Source organism: Microcaecilia unicolor, chromosome 13 (genome assembly GCF_901765095.1).
Source record: "Microcaecilia unicolor chromosome 13, aMicUni1.1, whole genome shotgun sequence".
Taxonomy (NCBI): Eukaryota; Metazoa; Chordata; class Amphibia; order Gymnophiona; family Siphonopidae; genus Microcaecilia; species Microcaecilia unicolor.
Genome location: NC_044043.1, coordinates 56470073 through 56489151, shown reverse-complemented (window position 1 = coordinate 56489151; position 19079 = coordinate 56470073). Strand labels below are relative to the sequence as shown.

Sequence of the window (19079 nt, the reverse complement as noted above, 5' to 3'; positions counted from 1 at the left end):
ACACTGATAACTCAAAATCAGGAGGATCCAGAGCAGAGAAATGGAGGTAAATTAACCTCTAGAGCAGTGGGGGACACCAAGCCAATCAGGTTTTTAGGATATCCACAATGAATATTCATGAGATAGATTTGCATGCACTGCCTTTAATGTATGCAAATCTCTCTCATGAATATTCATTGAGGATATCCTGACAACTTGCCTGGCTGAACTTCCCCAGGACAGGTTTGGGAACCAGTGTTCTAGAGGTTAATTCACCTCCATTTCTCGAGCTTCTCAGCAATTTTATAGAAATGAGCCTGGTTCCTATAAGTGCTGGAAATAAGTAAAACAGATACACCTTCAGCTCCTATTACAGAATGATTCTAAGGGCTATAGCACACTATAGGGGCAATTCCATAATGTGGTGCCTCCAATTAGATGCCCAGAAGGTATAAGGTAGGAGTCTAATGTAAAAAGGAACCTAAGCATCTAGGTTCTATTATAGAATAGTAGTGTAAACCAGTATAGATGTACTCACATATGCCAGCCACGCCAGGGATGCAAGTAACTTATAGTACTCTGTAAGTTACATACATAAGTGGGAGCCTCACCTATGCCCCGCCCATGCTCCGCCCCAACTCTGCCCTTGCATTTACATGCTATGCAAATTACATGCATTGGTGCAGAATAGTGCTAAGGTCAGAGCTTCCCAAATGGAGTACAAAAACCCATATTTGGAGTCACAATCTGGATGGGCTCTCCATCGGTGCATTATTATTCTGGATCTCCAGGAGGGAAGGGGGGTGTCACACAATTTTATTTGGCTACTAACATGAGGTCACAGCCACTGAAGATTGCTAGGCACTGGCTTAGGTGGCATGCTAAGATATATGAGCATATATGCTAGATTCTAAACATCACTCCATGCGTGAAATGTGAGCATAAAGGTTAGCAGCTACTTTCAGATCTACCCCCTCTAAGCAGGGGCGTAGCCAGACACCCAAATTTGGGTGGGCCTGGCCCAAGATGGGTGGGCAGAAGAACTGATTTGGTCTCTCCTTCTCTCACCTGCATGCCATATGGTCTCTCAAATATCTCCCTCCCCTGCATACCTTTTAAATAGCAGATTTTCACTGGCAGCGAGCAACAACTAATACACACTGCTCATGTTGGCCCCACAGCCTTCCCTCTGATGCAACTTCCTGTTTCCACATAGGCAGGACTACATCAGAGGGAAGACTGCGGGGCCGGTGAGAACAGTATGTATCAGTCGCTGCTCTCTGCAGGCGACGATCTTCTATTTACAAGGTATGCAGGAGGGACAGTTGTTGGGAGTTTTCAACTGCTGGGGCTTGGGGAGCCCTGCCAGCCACATCATAGGTGTGCTGCTACTGGGTGGGCCTGAGCCCACCCAAGCCCACCCTTGGCTACGCCACTGCCTCTAAGAGGTCACACCTGCCATGGCTGAAGCACTGAGAAGGCTCAAACATCAGGCAACATGGAAAGTTAGTACTGGCACCTCCCTGACTGCTTCTGGAACAAATCTGTGTGCAAACAGGGTCATTCTATAAAATGCTAACAGAATTCTAGCACATACAGACTTGAGTCTGCACATATATGCAGATATGTTGGTTATGTGCCTAAGGTCTATTCTAGAGGCTGACTGAATTTCAGTTTCAGTTTCAGATTCGGCATCCAAACCGACCTGAAATCCAGGTTCGGGTTTCAGCTGAAAATACCTGTGCATTTTCATCTGAAACTGAAACTCCTCCTCCTTCTCGATCCCCCCCCCCCCCTCGCCTGAAAGACTCGCTCCTGCCCGTGCTGGTTCCATTTGCAAAATGGTTGCCAGGACCTCCCGCAACACTCTCGGCATCATTTCCATTGGAGCAGCAGCGTAGGGCAGGAATGAGTGGGTTTCACTCCTGATCTTTAAGAGACCACTAGAACACCAGGGCTTCCTAAGGTAGGCCCGAAGAGGGCCTATTGGTGTTGGGTGGGGGGAGGGGGTTCAGGGTAATCATGGGAGGGAGCAATCACAGAGTGGGGGCTGCTGCCGTCACTGCTACCGCCACCGCCAGGGGGTGGGTTTTTTTGGTTGGGTGTGGGGGCCATTTTCATTTATGGTTTTGGTTTCTGCCAAAACCAAGCGGCCAATTTTGGTTGCAGATTCGGTTTCAGCAGAAACCAAAAATTCTGGGTTTAGTCAGGTTCTACACTATTCTATAACTATATATATATCTCCAATAGTGCATAGTTTGCAAGTGGACATATACATGGCTGCAGGGGTGGCCCAAGACAATCTGCCCTTCCATCCCCAACCCCTTTCCCCAAAATTACCTTTTCTATTTGTCTCTTGTTTTTCAAACGAAAGCAGTGGCAGCGACTCCCATAGGCTGCTCTGCCAACAGTCTGGCTAGTGTGGGTGACCCGCCTCTCTGATGTCATTTCCTGTTTCCTTGGAGGCTGTCCATCCTCAGTAGAGAGAAGGGGGAGGACTGGTGGCAGGGCAGTCTATAGGAGTCACTACCACTGCCTTTGTTTGAAAAACAAGAAAAGAAAAAGGTATTTTAGGGGAAGGGGGTTGGGAAGGGAAGGGCAGGGGGGGGGCAATGCCGCCTCACAAGAATGCCGCCTGAGGCCTCCGCCTCAGGTGGCCTAATGGTAGGGTCGCCACTACACGGGTGGAATCTGGATGGAATGTGGGTGGGAGCACAAAGTTACACATGTAACGTAGAATCTATAAATTACACACACGTGTCTGGAACATAGGCTCAGACACTTACAGCAGCTCTATGCTTTCACCTAAGCACAATGTGCGTACTTACCCAGTTACACTAATATTCTACAAGGGAGAATAGGCACCTACTTTCCTTCGTAGGAAATGCACCCTCTAGGCTTCTATATATAGGCAGCACTGTTACAAGCACTTTTCATCATAGAATACCAGACCCGGGAGCTAAACTGCAAAGACAACAGAAAAGGCCGGATTTAAACTTTTAACACAGTAAAGTCCTAAATCTTGGGAAAAGCTCAAGTCCTGCAGGAACTCCCAAAAAAAAAACCAACATCACATACAAAGGAGGTCATTGTCTCCTGCACTCCCAGATGTGTAGGATCAGCAGCTATAGAAGCAAAGCCTTTAACCAATTAATATCTGTTCAGTGTTCACATGCAGTGTGCACTTGCTTTAATAAATCAACACTTGTTCAGTGTTACCAGTGCAATGGATTGTTTTCCTACATCGATGCTGTAGTATATATTATCAGTGCATTGCACACTTTGGTGATAAATTAGCACAGTTTTACAGTTATTGGTGAACCGTGCACTCCCTTGGTAAAATTGGCAGCTTTGCCACAGTGACTATTCCATCACCTGTAGAATCAAAACCAGGGCTTTTTTTGAGGGGGTACTGAGTACCGGCACCTTTTCCATTGTCTGCTAAAATTGACCCATGGACCCCAAGTTTTAATGAAAAAGCTCAGGCTCTACACACCAATTCTGCCTTGTCATAGATTCTGTGACTGGTTGCAGGGGTCCTGGCTATTGTGGGGCGAGTCCCTCAGTGATCACCTCATCCCTGAAGGGTGGCCTGACATTTGAGTACCGGCACCTTTTTTGCTAGAAGAAACACACTGATCAAAACATGCCAATTTATCACATCTGAACTATGCAAAATAAAGTGGCAAATTAGCACACTCCGACTGAGCACTGAAAGCCAGCTTCCCCCTGTCATCTGCACTGCATTTTGTTCCAGCTTAGCTAGGGTTATTTACCTCAGCAAAACATTAAATAAGATGTTTGTATAAAAAGAGAACAGTTTCTTTCCAGCACTGACCTCCTCCGTTCTGGTAACAGATATAGGGAAACCTCCACACATTACCCAGGTCCACAGCATAGCCAATGACAGAGAGTAGAAAATCCATTTTTTTGCTCCATGTCTCCCTCTCTTCCAGCTCTATCAGTTGCTGCTGCTGCAGGTGTGTATTGGCGACACAAGATGGGCTGGTGGTGTGTGGCATAGTGGTTGGGCACAAGACACCATCCCCGTCTCCACTCCCATTGCAAGGAGTGGGGTTCTGTACTGCGGAGTATCCATTGGAGATGTAGCCTGCCTCCCCTTTCTCTTCTGGGGAAGGATGTACCTTGTTGGATTCATCTGTTAGTCGCAGGGAGGCTTTGGAATTTTTAAGGAGCAGCCCATTCTCTTTACAGTCCTTGCAGTCCAGGGGCTCGCCCTCAGAGGCCAGGAGCTGCATTGCATTGCTGGCTGACTTCTCCATGCTCTCACTTAGAGAGAGGTTGCCCAGATGTCCATTGGCGAGTGCAGCTGAAGCAGGAAGGTTTCCTTAGGGCAAGGGGACCCCAATGCTCACAAGAGTCTGTCTAGCCTTTGGAAAAGAAGAAAGTAAAAGCAGTCATTTAGCAATGCTCCAAGAGACCTCACTGCTGAGTGTTTGAAGGCTTTGGGTTTCTGCTACTCATTCTTTGCGACTGTTTCAGACTCAGGGTCAACTGCTCTTTGACATACAAGAGTCTTCTACACCAGGGAATTCACTCTAGGGAGGCAAAAAGGGACACATGTTCCTTGTTTGCCACTCCCAATATGCTGTCGAAAGATAAGAAAAGCATGCACAGCTCTCACTGCTGCACATAAAGACAACATCCTGCTGTTAACAGCCCCTCAGTCTGAAAAGGCGGGAGGGCAGTTACACTTTTTATCTACCTCTCTGAGTCCGGACGCTGGCGGGAACACACCTTTGGTCTGATCTGAGATGTAGTGTTCTTTGAGATAAGGGCCAGGGCAGGCCAAAGCCAGAGACAGGATCCTGGGCTGGGTGGGCCATTGGCCTGACCCAGTATGGTTATGTCTTTTGTAGAGTAGACATTGAACCTGAAGAAATGGATTACAATACAAAAGAGATCTGAAAAACCTCTCCTGAGAGAACGGCTCTGACTGAGCAGAAACCTGTGACTTTTCATGTCCATGAACCCTAGTCCTACTTCCCGCTGGGCATGACACAGAATGGTTCGCTCTTATTTATGTTGTCTGAAAAAAGAGCAACTGCATTTAAGAAACTAATTTGTTCATACACCCAGTAAAACCTCTCATGCTGCTCTAGCACTGTGGTGTGTCTAACTCACTTTCATGCAACTGAGAGCTATTTTTCCTTTCCTGGCATTCAAGTCAGCTCCTACCCAAATGAATTCTCTTCCCAATTTTCTTTTGCTCTTCTGATTGCACTAATTTAGCATTTTCATATATTGATATTGTATATAGGGATATAGAGGGTGAAGTGCTCCTGTGTGCAAAAGAAGAGCGGGACTTGGGGGTGATTATGTCTGACAAAATTAAGGCGGCCAAACAGGTAGAAAAAGCAACGGTCAAAGCCAGAAGGATGCTTGGGTGTTTTTGTATGGTGAGTTTTAAGGGGGAAATGTCCTAGCCATGCTTTGTACCCATTGTTGGGAGAGGGCCATGGGGATTGTATGTTTTAGAATACCGTAGCTCAATGGACACTGAAGAGTGCAACCTCTTTTTCCCGCCCCCTCTCCCCCCAGCCCTCAATATGGCCTTCAGACACTGAGGGGTCCTTTTACCAAGGTGTGGTAGTGTAAGCACAAGTTTTGGGCCTGCAGAGAATCATTTTTCGGCACAAATGTAAAAAAGGCCTTTTTAAAATTTTGACCGAAAATGGACATGCGGCAAAATGAAAATTGCCGCACGTCCATTTTGGGTCTGAGACCTTACCGCCAGCCATTGACCAAGCAGTAAAGTCTCACACGGTAACCGGGCGATAATGACTTACATGCGCCAAATGCCACTTGGTGCGCATCTGATACACGCAGCAGAAAATAAAAATTTCAGCCGTGCACCAAAAATGAAATTACCACAAGAGACACACGGTAGCCATGCAGTAACCCCATTTGGCGCACATTGGGTGCGTATAGAGGCTTACGCAGCTTAGTAAAAGGGCCCCTGAATTCTGTACTGCTGCACTAGCTGCAGCTATTTTGGGAGACAGGGCAGCGGGTAGAGTGGGGGAGAAGAGAGGCAGGGACAGAGCATGGGTGTAGCAGGTAGTGGGGGTTCTTCTTCCAAAACATTGACAACCCTAAGCAACCTGGACCACGAAAAAGCAACAGGAAGGGAGGGATGCATTTTCCAGTTAAAAATTAAAAAAAAAAATTATGAAGTTCCTTATGTTTCTTAGCGGGACGTTGAAATTGTGGGAAAGAGGTGCTTAAGTTGCCTATAAATGTCTGTATATATTCAGCAATTGTGTATTGCAAGTTCTGCTCCATGAGCTTTCTGTTATGTTTTAACGGATAATAAAGACTTCATGAAATTAAAAAAAAAAGCAACAGGAAGCAGCAGCATTTCCCTTATAGCCTTCTGTCTTCTCCACCTCCTCCCCCCTCCAACTACACTATCTCCACAGAAAAGGAGAGGCGGAGTCATCATTGTCATAGATCTTCCTGGTCCAATGCCTTTTTTGGCTTGGTTAGGTGTGAGGGAGAGAGGAGAGTTTACGTAGCAGGAGAGGAAAGAGAGATGGGGGGGGGAGTGGGGCACAAAGAAGTGAGTGTAGGGTTGGGTTGGGTCTTGGAATGGTTAGAGAGAAGGAATGTGGGTTAAAAGGGGGTACAAAGGGGAGGGGTTGGGTGTTCAGATGGAAGAGTTTAAAGTGGCAAGAGGGGAAGAGAAATGGGTTAGGGCTGGGGCAGAATGGAAAAAAAGAAGGGAGATGGAATAAAAGGTGGGGTGTGGGCTGAGTGAGGGAAATTCAGGGCATAAGGAGGGAAGATTAAAGGGATAAGGTCAGAGAGGAGAGTTTGGGGTGTGGTGGTTAGGATAGGAAGAGGGATGTATGACAACAGGAGGGTAGGGGGAGTGAGAGGGTGAGGGAACAGAGCAGGTAAGTATACAGCAGGATTAAGGGACAGGGGAGTATGGGAGATAAAAAAAGATAGAGAGGAGAAACTGTTGGGTACAGTTTACATCAGAAAAGGGGACTGGGAAGTGATATGGGTGATGTTCTGTTGGGGTACTGAGTTCTAATATCGATGGGAGTGGGAACTGTTATATTTGGGCCACCAAACCCCTCTTTGCTGGATTGGGAGATGGTGGTAGGAAGCGCTACGTAGGGTTGCTAAGCCCCTCTTGCTTGGAATGTTCACTGAATCCCCTGTTGTAAATGTCACTGCAGGTCACTGTCCTTATGGGAGTCAAGTTAAGAGCCTAATCAGAACTGCACCTCCAGTTCTATAACATATACTCCATATTCTCCAACAATGGAAACAGCTGGTTTTCCATGAAAAACAAATCTAGAATTGAATGAGTGTGCTTTACAACTCCATGCCCTCCAGTTGCTCATGGGTGGATGGCTGTGTACATGAGGAGGGGGCAATGTGTTGGCTCAGCCTTTTAATAAAGACTTCAATTGTGCACCTGTGGTTCACGTCTCTGTTTGTTTGGCCACCTCCACTCTGTGGCTTCCTTCAAATTTATTACTAACACTTGCTGTATTATTTGCACTGTGCAAAAGGCAGCTACCTTTTGGAGTTCACAGGTTGTAAAAGGTGAGGTAAAAGAATTGCATCATTTAGCAGCCCAAGTAAAAGGACATTACAGAAAGCAAAAAAAAAAAAAAAATTTTGTAAAACTGTGCAAAAATTATGAAAAGAAAGTAAGTCACACCATCTATGTAACAAATACAGTTTTAAAAAGGCAGTTTTAACAAGATTTTTTAAATGATTACTGATTGACAATGTGCTATCTAACAGAACCTTGGTAAGTTGCCCATAGAGGGTGAGGCAAAAAAAAAAAAAAAAAAGTAACTCCCTAGAGATTTTTGTCATTTTCTCAGCAACCCTTTTGAATTTCAATGAGAAATTTTAAGTATTTATTTAGTCATCATACTTACATATTACTATTAAACATTATTTAATTATCTTAAGCTATCTTGATGTTACTGCTATTTTAGCATTACTACCTACTTCAGAGGTTTTCAACCCAGTCTTCAGGGCACACCCAGCCAGTCGGGGTTTTCAAGATATCGGAAATATCCTGAAAACCCTGACTGTCTGGGTGTGCCCTGAGGACTGGGTTGAAAACCCCTGTTCTAGCTATTTTTGTGCGTTAAAAATGTTTGAGCTAAAACACAGTAAAATAACGTCATTCAAACAATACAATTAACAGTGTGTCAGAATTTTAGTCACTGTGAATGCTCACAGTGTTCATCCTGTCTCTTTAGGTTTTAAATTTAAAGAGCCAAGCCTAAGTTTTGAGTAAAGTAGGGCAAAACAAATGGGGAAATCACAGGCCTTCAGTCAAAGGGTCCCTGTAGTAGGTTGTCCCAGATCATCTGCAGCACTTCATTGAGTTTGGCGATTGTTTGTGACTTTGGGTGGAGCTTGTGATAGGCCTCCAACACTGCTCCCCAGACGAAAGTCTATGTCACTGTGATGTCATTAACAGTAAACTGTTACTCTTTTCTAATTTTAAAATAATGGTAGTTTTACGGTGCAAATATTTTTAAAACGCTAAAAAATCGCTAGGTGGTCAAGGCTAAAAAGTCTGTAATTTTGCCGTGTTTAAAGATAATCTCATTCCACTTGGTACATAAACATAGTTATTATTAATAACAAATATAGCTGTAAAATTTCACACTAAAATTCCAAGCGGTTGCTGAGAAAATAGCAAAAAACTCTAGAGAATTACTTTTTTTTTTCCTCACCCTGTTGGGTAACTTACCAAGGTTCTGTTAGATAGCACATTGTCGATGAGTAATCATTTAAAACATCTTGTTAAAACCGCCTTTTTAAAACTGTATTGGTTACACAGACTGCGTGACTTACTTTCTTTTCATAATTTTTGCACAGTTTTACAGAATATTATTTTTCCTTTTTTGCTTTCTGTAATGTCCTTTTACTTGGGCTGTCAAACTATGCAATTCATAGCACAAAATGCAGCAGCTCAATTATTGACTCACAGAACATATTTCTCCTATCCTGATTTCATTGCATTGGCTCCCTATCTCAGCTAGAATTAAATTTAAGACCTTAACTTCAATCTTCAAGGCTTTGAATGCTGCACTTATGATTTTTGTCCATATCTGTTAGACGCTACAAACCAAGAAGTTCCTTGAGATCTTCAGATCAGAATTTATTGCGGATACCAGCTTTTCATACAATTAACTTGCTAGGACTCCATGCTTCTATTTTTCAAGTGAATGACCCAAATCTTTGGAATCATTAGAATTAAGGAAGATTGATTCATTTTAAAGACTTATCTATTTTTATAAATCATTTGGAATGACCTACAATCCTGAACATTAATTTAAATGGATTCCAAGCCTGATTTTATCATATTAAGTGGTTAAGAGTGACTGAGTTGATTTCTTAAACAAAATTTTATGGCATGAGGTAAATAAAACTATGATTTGAACTAATTGAGGTTTGAGTGTTTTGTTTTGTTTTTAGCTATATTATTTTGTTATTGTTATTGTTAATATATTTTATGTTTATTTTGTAAACCATCTAGAATGTTGGATCATACGGTCTATATTTTTGTTTTATTCAGGCCTATAGCACCCAGTATGACTGGGAATATTTCTATATCTTTCTGCCATCTCTTCTTTCTGATTGCATTTCTTTGTGCTTAAGGATCTTCTGTCTGTTCATTGTACATAATAATCAATTGGCACTAATGCATCTATTAGCAACATTGTTCTTGCGTTTTTTTGTCCCTTTACCTCAATGTTTAGTTGTCTTGCATCAAGCCTTTCATCACTTAAAATGAGAATTTCCCAGGTGATCACAACCTCCCTATTCTCTACAATTCTCTTAGGATGGGGATCCCATGTGTTTCTGGAACAGCAATGTTATATAGTGTTTACACAGTTTCCCGTGATTAAGAGGTGCTTCTTTATTGTGCTTTTCTGTATACAGGTTTCCTGACATTAATATTGTATAGCCAGGTGCAACATGCATTATCATTTCCAGTTCTACTTTAAAGAGTCTGCATTTATCTAGTCAACCATTTTTTTCCTATGCTCGCTGTGCACCATCTGATCCACATACCACTATCCTGGACTGCAACAATCAATCTCTCATCTTTAGAATTAAATTCACACCTCTCTTTAACCATTCCTGGTCAGCATATGATTCCTGAAGAAATGCTTTGTATTTCTCACTGTATTTGTGCATTTGAGGCCAGAGTAATGTTTAAAACTTGGGCGCCACGCCACGTTCAATTATGCCCCTCCACGTATTTTTTGAAGTTATGTCTCATCTTTTTTCATTTGTGATCCGCAATGAACTCTACATTGGTATTTGCGGGCAATAAGTCCTGTATAACGTAACATAACTTGTTTTTCCTTGTTTACTAATCTTATTATTTAAAAGAGCTTTTTCTCTTGTTTAGCACCTTCTGTTGCTTCTTTCCTCACTTGATGTCAACTTCATTCTTATTTTTCTTTAGATGACATGCAAAAAATTGCCCATGCCTTAATATTTTCTAGAATCAACTATTGTAACTCGTATTTGGTTCTATCCAAGAATTCTATATCTAGAATACAATTACTACAAAGCACAGCTGCAAGAGTTTTGCTCTATAAATCTAAATTTGACACTGTATCTCCTTTATTTAGATCTCTGCACTGGCTCGCAGTTGTGGCCGGAATAGAATTCAAAACTTCTTGTTTACTTTTTAAAAATCTTGTATGGCCGTTGTCCTCAGTACCTTACATAACATTTTATTTTTATAGCTCACAATACCTCGCAGTTCAATGCGCGTTACATACAAAACACTGGACAACCCAGGAATACAATAACAATTCAAAATTTTAAAACCTGTACAATCACTTCCTTTCATAATTCAAAAACAAATATGTCAAGCAATAGTCTAATATGTCCATAACCTGATGCCTGTAAAGATGAAACATCTTTGCCTAATTTAGCTGCCTGATAAGAAAGCAAAGAGTCTATATATTTCTTTCTTACTTTACCCTTCATAGATGGAAAAGAAAATTGACAAAACAAAATACGGTGCCAAGACACCTTATGCATCAAGCAGGACAACTTAAAAACAACTCTTACAGCTACTGGCAGCCAGTGAACTTTGGAATAATACTTTGACAAATAAGTGAACCTCAATGCTGTATTTTGAATCATCTGTAACTTATGCATTAGAACTCGAGGACAACTTAAATAGACGATGTTATAATAATCTAAAGAGCTAAATAACAAAGCCTGAACCAGCAACCAAAATTGCATTGCATTAAAGCCAGGATTATTTTAAAATTATGTGTTTTTGTCTTTCAAATATTATATGGCATGACACTGGATTATGTGCAGCCCTTAATACCTATTCCCCTACGCAATATAACCTCTGGTTCTAGGGACTACCTTAAGTACATAAGTAATGCCACACTAGGAAAAGACCAAAGGTCCATCAAGCCCAGCATCCTGTCCACAACAGTGGCATCCTGTCTTCCAGATTGCAAGAGTGTGTGTTACAAGTCAGTTCACTCTGCTGGCTTTAGATACCAGGGCACTTAAGTGGTGGAACTCATTGCCAATGGCAATCAAGGGTCAGCCTGATTACTTAGTATTTCGCAAAAGACTGAAAAAAACTCCCCTCTTTGAGAGGGTTCTATCTATTGATGGAGTATCTTAAATTGAAACTGGCCATCAATGGTCTATACTTGATATTTTGTTTATGGCTTTGTAAACCTTGTCTGTTGTTTATTTTCTGTTAGCCACTAGAGTATGTTCGGGATAATGTGGGGTATAAATGTCAAAATAAATATAATTTATGCATAAGGAAAATTCTTGTTGGTTTAGCTTCTCACAGGACCAGTAAGGATACATTTCCTTTGTGCCCATGTATTAACCACCTTCACTCTATCTCCTCCTAGGACCACTGTTGTCTATAAACCAAACAGTGCAGTTGGCATATGAAGGGAGGTTTCAGAGCCAGTGGCTCTTTGGGTCTTCAGCCAGTGGCGCCAAGGGATCCCCTCCAGTTTTTTTTCCTCATGCTTCAGCTCGTTGGCTATTGGGACCTGGGGTCCCTGCCAGATCTTCTTTCTCTCCAGAACCACAGCCCCAAGTGACCACCCAGCACACTGAACCTGATCATGGACCCAGAACAGCAGGAGACAGATTATGGAAGCCAATGAAAAAATTAGGAGGACTTCAAGACTAACTATAATTAGGTGGTTCCCTGAAGATAAAGTACTGCTACCTTTATGCTGCAAAACACTATACCAGATATGCCTCCTTCAGCATCTTGGTGTCTCTCAGAGCACTTGCACCAGATGTCCCGTGAAAGCCATTGTGCTTGCTCTTACCCCACTGCACTAGAGGAGCCCCCAGAAACTGCCCTGCACCATATGCGTCTTGGATAATTGATCCAGGAAAAAAACACAAAGAGGCATATTTTCAAAGCACTTTGGGAGGCTGTTCCATAGGTTTCTATGGAACTTTGGGAGGCTAAGTGCTTTGAAAATAAGCACCATAGGGTTCTTAAGAATGGAACCAATGCACTTTATTAATGACCCGACACGAGTCATGTTTCTGGCATAAACCAATGCCTGCCTCAGGGGTCAGTCAATCAGCCAATCAACGCTAAGTACTAAAGCTGTTGCTCGGTTTGATTTACTGCCTGAAACACTACTGTGTCGAGTCTTTAATAAAGTGTATTGGTTCCACTCTTGAAAGCCCTTTGTGCTTTTTTCTGGACTATTTGCCCCTCTCCATTGCATCTTGGATAACTGGTGACAGCTCTTCACCAGATATGCCTCTCACACCAGTGCAGGAAACGTACCTGCCATAGCTGCAATGCTCTCTCCCTTGCAGCACTGCAGCAGAAGTGCCTCTCTCTCTCTCACAACAGTGCAACGTGGGCTTCTGATAGCGCCTTGTTTTAAGGGTTCCAGCAAGATTTGGCTTACAATAGCTGTAAATTATCCTCGATCGGAGCTGGTGCAGGTCAGTGTTCTCTAAACATAAACGCTGGCGTTAATTCAACAGCTGAAATAGCAGCAAGGAGAACCCAATGGAAAGCAGCCCGGCCCCCGAAGGTGCAGGCTGGGCTCGGACGTCTTGCTTTCTTTTTTTAGCAACTTTCCCGCAACTTATCAACCTTTTGCTCCCTGGAACGGGCAAGCTGCCCACTTTCGGCAGTCGGGTCAGAGAGTTTGAATATCTGGCGCACTGCACTGCACGGCAACAGCCACTTTTCAGCCCTACTAGCTCCTTTTTAAAGATCAAAAGTGCCTTTTGCATTCGTTTGGGAATCGCCTAGTGTTTGACTGTATAGGCAGCATTTTTGACAAACGAAATGTCTTTAAGCAGAAAAAGGAGTCCTGAGTTCTGCTCGTCCCCTTTAGAACCGCCTGGAAAGCAATTGCTCGGGGTGTTATGTACCTGAAAGGGGAGGAAGATAATGACATTTGCCACTCTGCATGTGAAACTACTGCAAAATTAACCTCCACGAACTTTTAGTATTTGTAGACGTGAACAGGTTCACAGGTTTGCTAAAGCCACAGGGCTCTCTCCTGCAGCCCCCTCCTCCGGTTATCCCAGCACGAATCCTCTCTCCACCTGTGCCAGGGAAGGGAGCAGGACTTAAGACCCCGAACACACAAGGTCTGCCAAGCACGCTTTCCTACCCTGCTATCCAGGACTTGCAGCACTTCATGACGTTTCTTCATTGGGCTACACCCAGGTCTCCCCCTACTATCTCACCCCCGCTTGGCAGCCATCCCCCTTCTATTCCAACAGGGAGATCACCCCGGTTCCTTCCCCCCCCCCCCCCCGACCCCCACACACCTCCAGCTCTGCACTTTGCACGTCTTCTTGCGCCTTTCGCAATCTGGGACGTCACTTCAAGATAGGCGAGTCTCGAGTTACTGAGCCACTCAGGGCAAACATATGTCACAAATGTCCCTATCTTAGAGGACCGGGTTCTGGCAGATTTATAACCAGATAGGATCAGAGTCAGCAGGGGCAGGACAGTGGTTTCGCCTTACACTAGTTCTGGCACACACATCTTTCTATAACAGTTGTAAATGATTCAGATCAGAAGGTAGAGAGTTATCAGGCGTGAATATTCTGGCCTTTATTATATATAGCTGGAATCCGTGGTAGTTGGTGCCCCGTCATATCACAGTAGGTCACCAATCCAGAACTTTTCTGAGCTTTCTTCCTTTTCCTCTCTACAGCTGGAGTGGAAGGGGTCTGGGGGGGGGGAGGGGATTTAAACAGTCACAGTAGGTCAGGATTATAAACCTCATTTCCCCAGTGGGCTGCCAGGGTATATAACCAAATCCCTTATCCCAGAGTTAGGAAGGAATCTGCCTTTAACGTTCAATTGGTCCTACAAACTGGATCTGAATACATTTCACAGTTTCAGGAAGAGAAAGTGCAGCCCCCTTAAGGGAAGAAATATCATATATGACTATATCAGATTGTCTGACAGAAGGAGAAAGAAGAGAGTGAGTGTAATACAAAAAAAAAAGAGAGAAAGTAATAGTGGGGGAGGGGAAGAGAGCGAGACTGGAAGGTTGAATGACCACAGGCCATACTGAACAGAACCAGCAGGTTTGTTATTTCTCTTCTGTACTTTCTTTCCTTTTGCCATTTAATACACTGCTTTGGCAATAAGTGTTAGGCCAAGAAAGTTTTGTGAACCTGAGAGCAGTTAAAGGATAAGAAAGTTAAGAGACTAACCTGAAGCCCATCTCTGGCACCGTTGCCAGCATCAGTCAAGATATAAAATCCAACAAAATAACTTCTCAATCCCTTCTCCATCCCCCACCCCCCTCAAAAAAAAATCCAAAGCATAAAAGGCAAGGGGGGAATGAGTTGTAGGCCTATCTCACACACCTCATTGGCAGAATTGACATAGCTGGCAGCAAAGCTGATCACCCCATTCCAAGCGCTCCACCTCAGTCTCCCTCTGCTCTGAACAGATCCTCATCTCATCTCACTTTATTTTTACAGGACATGAACCATGACTGTAATGGCTCTCTTGAAAGACGATGAGTGAGATCAAGGCTGTACTAACATTTGGAATAACACACATAATCAGAAATCTCTACATTTATCTGGAAATACAACAGCATACTACCATGTTTCCCATATTACCCTACGAGCACATAAACTATCACTTTAATCACTACATTATCACACTATGCTAATCACATCACATTAATATTTTTATTGATTTATTTGTTACATTTGTATCTCACATTTTCCCACCTATTTGCAGGCTCAATGTGGCTTACATGGTACCATAATGGCTTTCGCCACTTCCAGTATGAACAGATACAAGGTGTTATTGTGCTTCCACATTAGCAAACTACTTACCTCTAAGCATCCCACCACCACCCCATCCCCTTTATAGGATTAGGAATGCCTTAACCTGATTTTCCAGATGAACAAATGTAAACTTTATCTTACAGAGTTCATAGGCGGGGTAGGTAGACAGGAAAGGCAAAAATGGGGCATTTGCTGGCACTCCGCCATGTCCAAAGCAAGTTCCCAGCTTCCTCATTAGAGAGTAGAGAGATGTGGTAGCTGTGTAAGTCCACTTTTGAAAGTAATCAATAGAAATAGGATAAAATAAAACATAGAAAAGAAAATAAGATGATACCTTTTTTATTGGATTAACAATACATTTTGATTAGCTTTCGAAGGTAGCCCTTCTTCGTCAGATCAGAAATAAGCAAATTTTGATAAGTAACAGCATATATAAGTGAAACATCAAAGTATTTCAGTGACTGAAAGGATGAGGGAGGGGTGGGTTAGGTGAGAGACAGGGAGGGCTGAATGGATGAGGGACAGGGAGATATGCATGGTGATCCGAGGGTGACAAAAAAGTGGAATTTCATGGTTTATAATGGGCTAGAAAACAGCTGAAAGACCTTATCAGAACATTTCCAAAACAAGTACAGCCACATCTGAAGACATTCATACCAAACCAGCCTTCTGTGGGCACATCCATATACAAGAAACCCACAGACAAATGCAGCTACCTCCACAACTCCAGCTTCCACCCTTCACATACAAAAAAATCCATTATTCATAGTCATGCCACAAGATACCACCATATCTGCTCTGACCCAGGGGACAGAGATAGGCACCTCAAAATCCTGACTGCATCCTTCAAACAGAAAGGCAAAATAATCTCCAAGAATATTGCCTCCTCCCTCAAAACACCCAGGGAAAATCAGCTACAGTACAAGGGAAAGAAAGCCACGGACAGAATCTCCCTTGTAGTGACATACAACCCAGAGCAGGAAAAACTGAGGAAAATCATAACAGATCTACAGCCACTACTCCAGGAGGAGGATGAATTACTGAAAGAGATATTCCCATCCCCACCAGTGCTGGCCTTCAACAGCCACCCAACTTAAAACACAAGCGACCCAAAAAGAAGAGAATGGCACACATCCTTGCAATATATCCTGCTGCAAACTATGCCAAAACATTTCACAAGACCCCACAATCATTCACAAAGGAAAAATATTCAGCCCTCTCTGTTTCTCACCTAGCCCAACCCTCCCTCATCCCTTCAGACTGTCACTGAAATACTTTGATGTTTCATTTACATATGCTGTTACTTATCAAAATTTGCTTGTTTCTGATCTGACGAAGAAGGGCTACCTTCAAAAGCTAATAAAAATATGTATTAAGTTAGTCCAATAAAAAAGGTATCATCTTTTCTCTGTTTTATTTTATCCTATTTCTATTGATTATCATTAGAGAGTGAGAACACTAGCAGAAACAGCAGGTTCAAGGAATACTCACACCAAAGTGATTCCATTCCCACTTTGCCTGCTGCCTACAGCGGGAGTTTGATTATTATTCTTATTTATAGCTAATAAGCAGCATTCAGGGCTTGGAATGTGTTAATGTAAACTGTTAGCTGGCACTGTCTAATACAGAAAAAAACTATTTGTACTCAATGTCAGTGACACAGCAGTAGTAAATACTGGCATGCATTATCCTTAAGGGAGCATTCAGTGCTGTAAAAAGTAACACACCAAACTTTGCAGCTTTTTAAAAAGATCTAGTTATAAGCAGGATGCAAATATGTTTAGCTGAAATTAAACTTTCTGTTCATTTCTTAGGTATGATCTCAATTAACTCAAGGTTCAAGTTTATTGGAATTCTCTGCTTATTACTGTTCTTAACTAGTTATTTTGGCTTCCGAAGGGTTTTTGAAATTTTAAATAGGTGCTTTATAGGTTGTTTAGATTTCTGGTTTATATTTAAAGTTTATGACTTGATTGCTTGCTGAAATTGAATGGTATGTTATGTTTTATTATAATACACCGTTTGTGAGTTACTGTCATCTTTTTCATTGTAAAGCACTTTAAGACATGTATTAAGCAAAATCAAATCAAGTTTGATATAGTTCATTATCGAAAGGGCAGACATAAAATAGTCACTGCTAATTGCATCATCCCATTGTCCATTATGAAAGAAACACAACTGACAATTTAACTGTGCATCATATCTGACATGCAAGCTATAAATGTCCCTATATTTAAAACATACTGTCTTAACACAGGTTAAAAAAGAGGCAGAAAACATAAAAATGCCTGAGACGTCAGTGATAGGAAACATTTCCCACAGATTTAGAAACTCCAGAGCCAGGGGCTCAACATATCAAATGAAATTTTTTTTTTTTTTGGGGGGGGGGACTCAAAAGAAATGTGATAAAAATAATTTCACTGAAAGGATGGTGGACACCTGGAAAAGACTTCCAGTAGAGGTTATAGTCAAGTTGCACACTTGGGAGAAACAAAAAGGGAACACAGCAGGAGGGAAGGAGAAGAGTTCAGATTAGTGAAATCAGTGAAAACACTTTCCACCAATGTACTTTTGTTAATGCGGATTACAAAAGTTTCTAAAATGAATGGGAAGACTGGAGTAAATTATACCAGCTTTTTTCCACATATGAGCTCAAGACAAGTTATAATTAGGTACCCAAGTTGTTTCCCTGGGCAGTGGGGTTTACAATCTAAATTGTACTTGAGGTGAATTGAGGTGTCCAAGGTCACAAGGTCAAAGGGAGAAGTGGGGTTCAAATGATGACTTCCCCAATTAACCTGCTGCCCTAACCATTACCTGTAGGAGACCCTATCACTAGACAGGTCCAGTTAAGCAGATGTGACACCATTAAGGTCTCATTCCCCTCCGGATCAACACAACACAACGTCAAATCTGACACCGAGGATAGTACATGTGCAGGATCTCAGACAGCAGGCACCTGTTACCCTTTTCCCCTTGCCCCAGCAGTACATCTGGAACTTGCAAAATAAACCAGCAATGGCAGAGTCATTTACCAGGTATGACAGCCCAGACCCGACCGGTAACTCCCAGTTGGGCAAATGACAAGGAAGCTTTCATATCTCTAAATCATGTCAGGTGTCTGAAAACGAAAAGTCCAGACTTACAACAAATACGCAATGCTTTAAATCTAAAGAGAATCCTCCGGTCTCTCCAGCTTCCTGAAACGCTTGTACCTTCCACTGCCCTCGTAATCGCGGGTAAATAAACGCCAAAAGATTGCACTGACACACGCACACGGTTATCATTCAGATCTTTCCTGCCAAACAAACAATCCTCTAATGTGCAAAGTTGGACTTCTTGCTAAATATCAAGGGGGGGAAAAAATCTTCACTTACTATACTGGTCAAACTTTTCAAGCAGGAGGATTTGTAATAGAAAGGATATCAATAGAAATCAAACAAAATAAAACATGGAAAAGAAAATAAGATGGTTTTTTTTTGTTTGATTTCTATTGATAACCTTAAGAGTGGACTAACACGGCTACCACACTCCTCTACTTAATAGAAAGGACAAAGCACCGCAGCATCAGTTATAAAATACCAACAATTTGAAGTTTCAGAATGGGACATTTCCTTTTTATGAGTTTACGGAAAGTAGCTGTTTCTGTTGAACTAGTACTAATTCAAATTATTTTTTAAATTATTTCTACTGTAATAATAATAATCATCATAACAACAACTATAAATGCCTTCCATTACCTATTAGAAAATACTTAGGAATGCAAA

At 42.3% G+C, this 19079-nt stretch overlaps 1 protein-coding gene across 3 annotated transcripts in view; it reads right to left on the bottom strand.

Moving 5' to 3' along the window:
- The window catches only part of SLC6A4 (solute carrier family 6 member 4), a 62408-nt gene that overhangs the window by 42985 nt on the left and 344 nt on the right, over positions 1–19079 (bottom strand). Inside the window, exons 1-2 of one of the 3 annotated variants that reach the window (XM_030185701.1) lie at positions 12815–12863; positions 3818–4370 (exon numbers count right to left, since the gene is read on the bottom strand). In XM_030185701.1, coding sequence (XP_030041561.1) covers positions 3818–4262 — 445 coding nt within the window. In that variant the 5' untranslated portion in view covers positions 4263–4370; positions 12815–12863. Of the gene's footprint in view, positions 1–3817; positions 4485–12814; positions 12864–19079 lie in introns of those variants that run through there. The other 2 variants (XM_030185700.1, XM_030185698.1) reach the window with 2 other exon arrangements.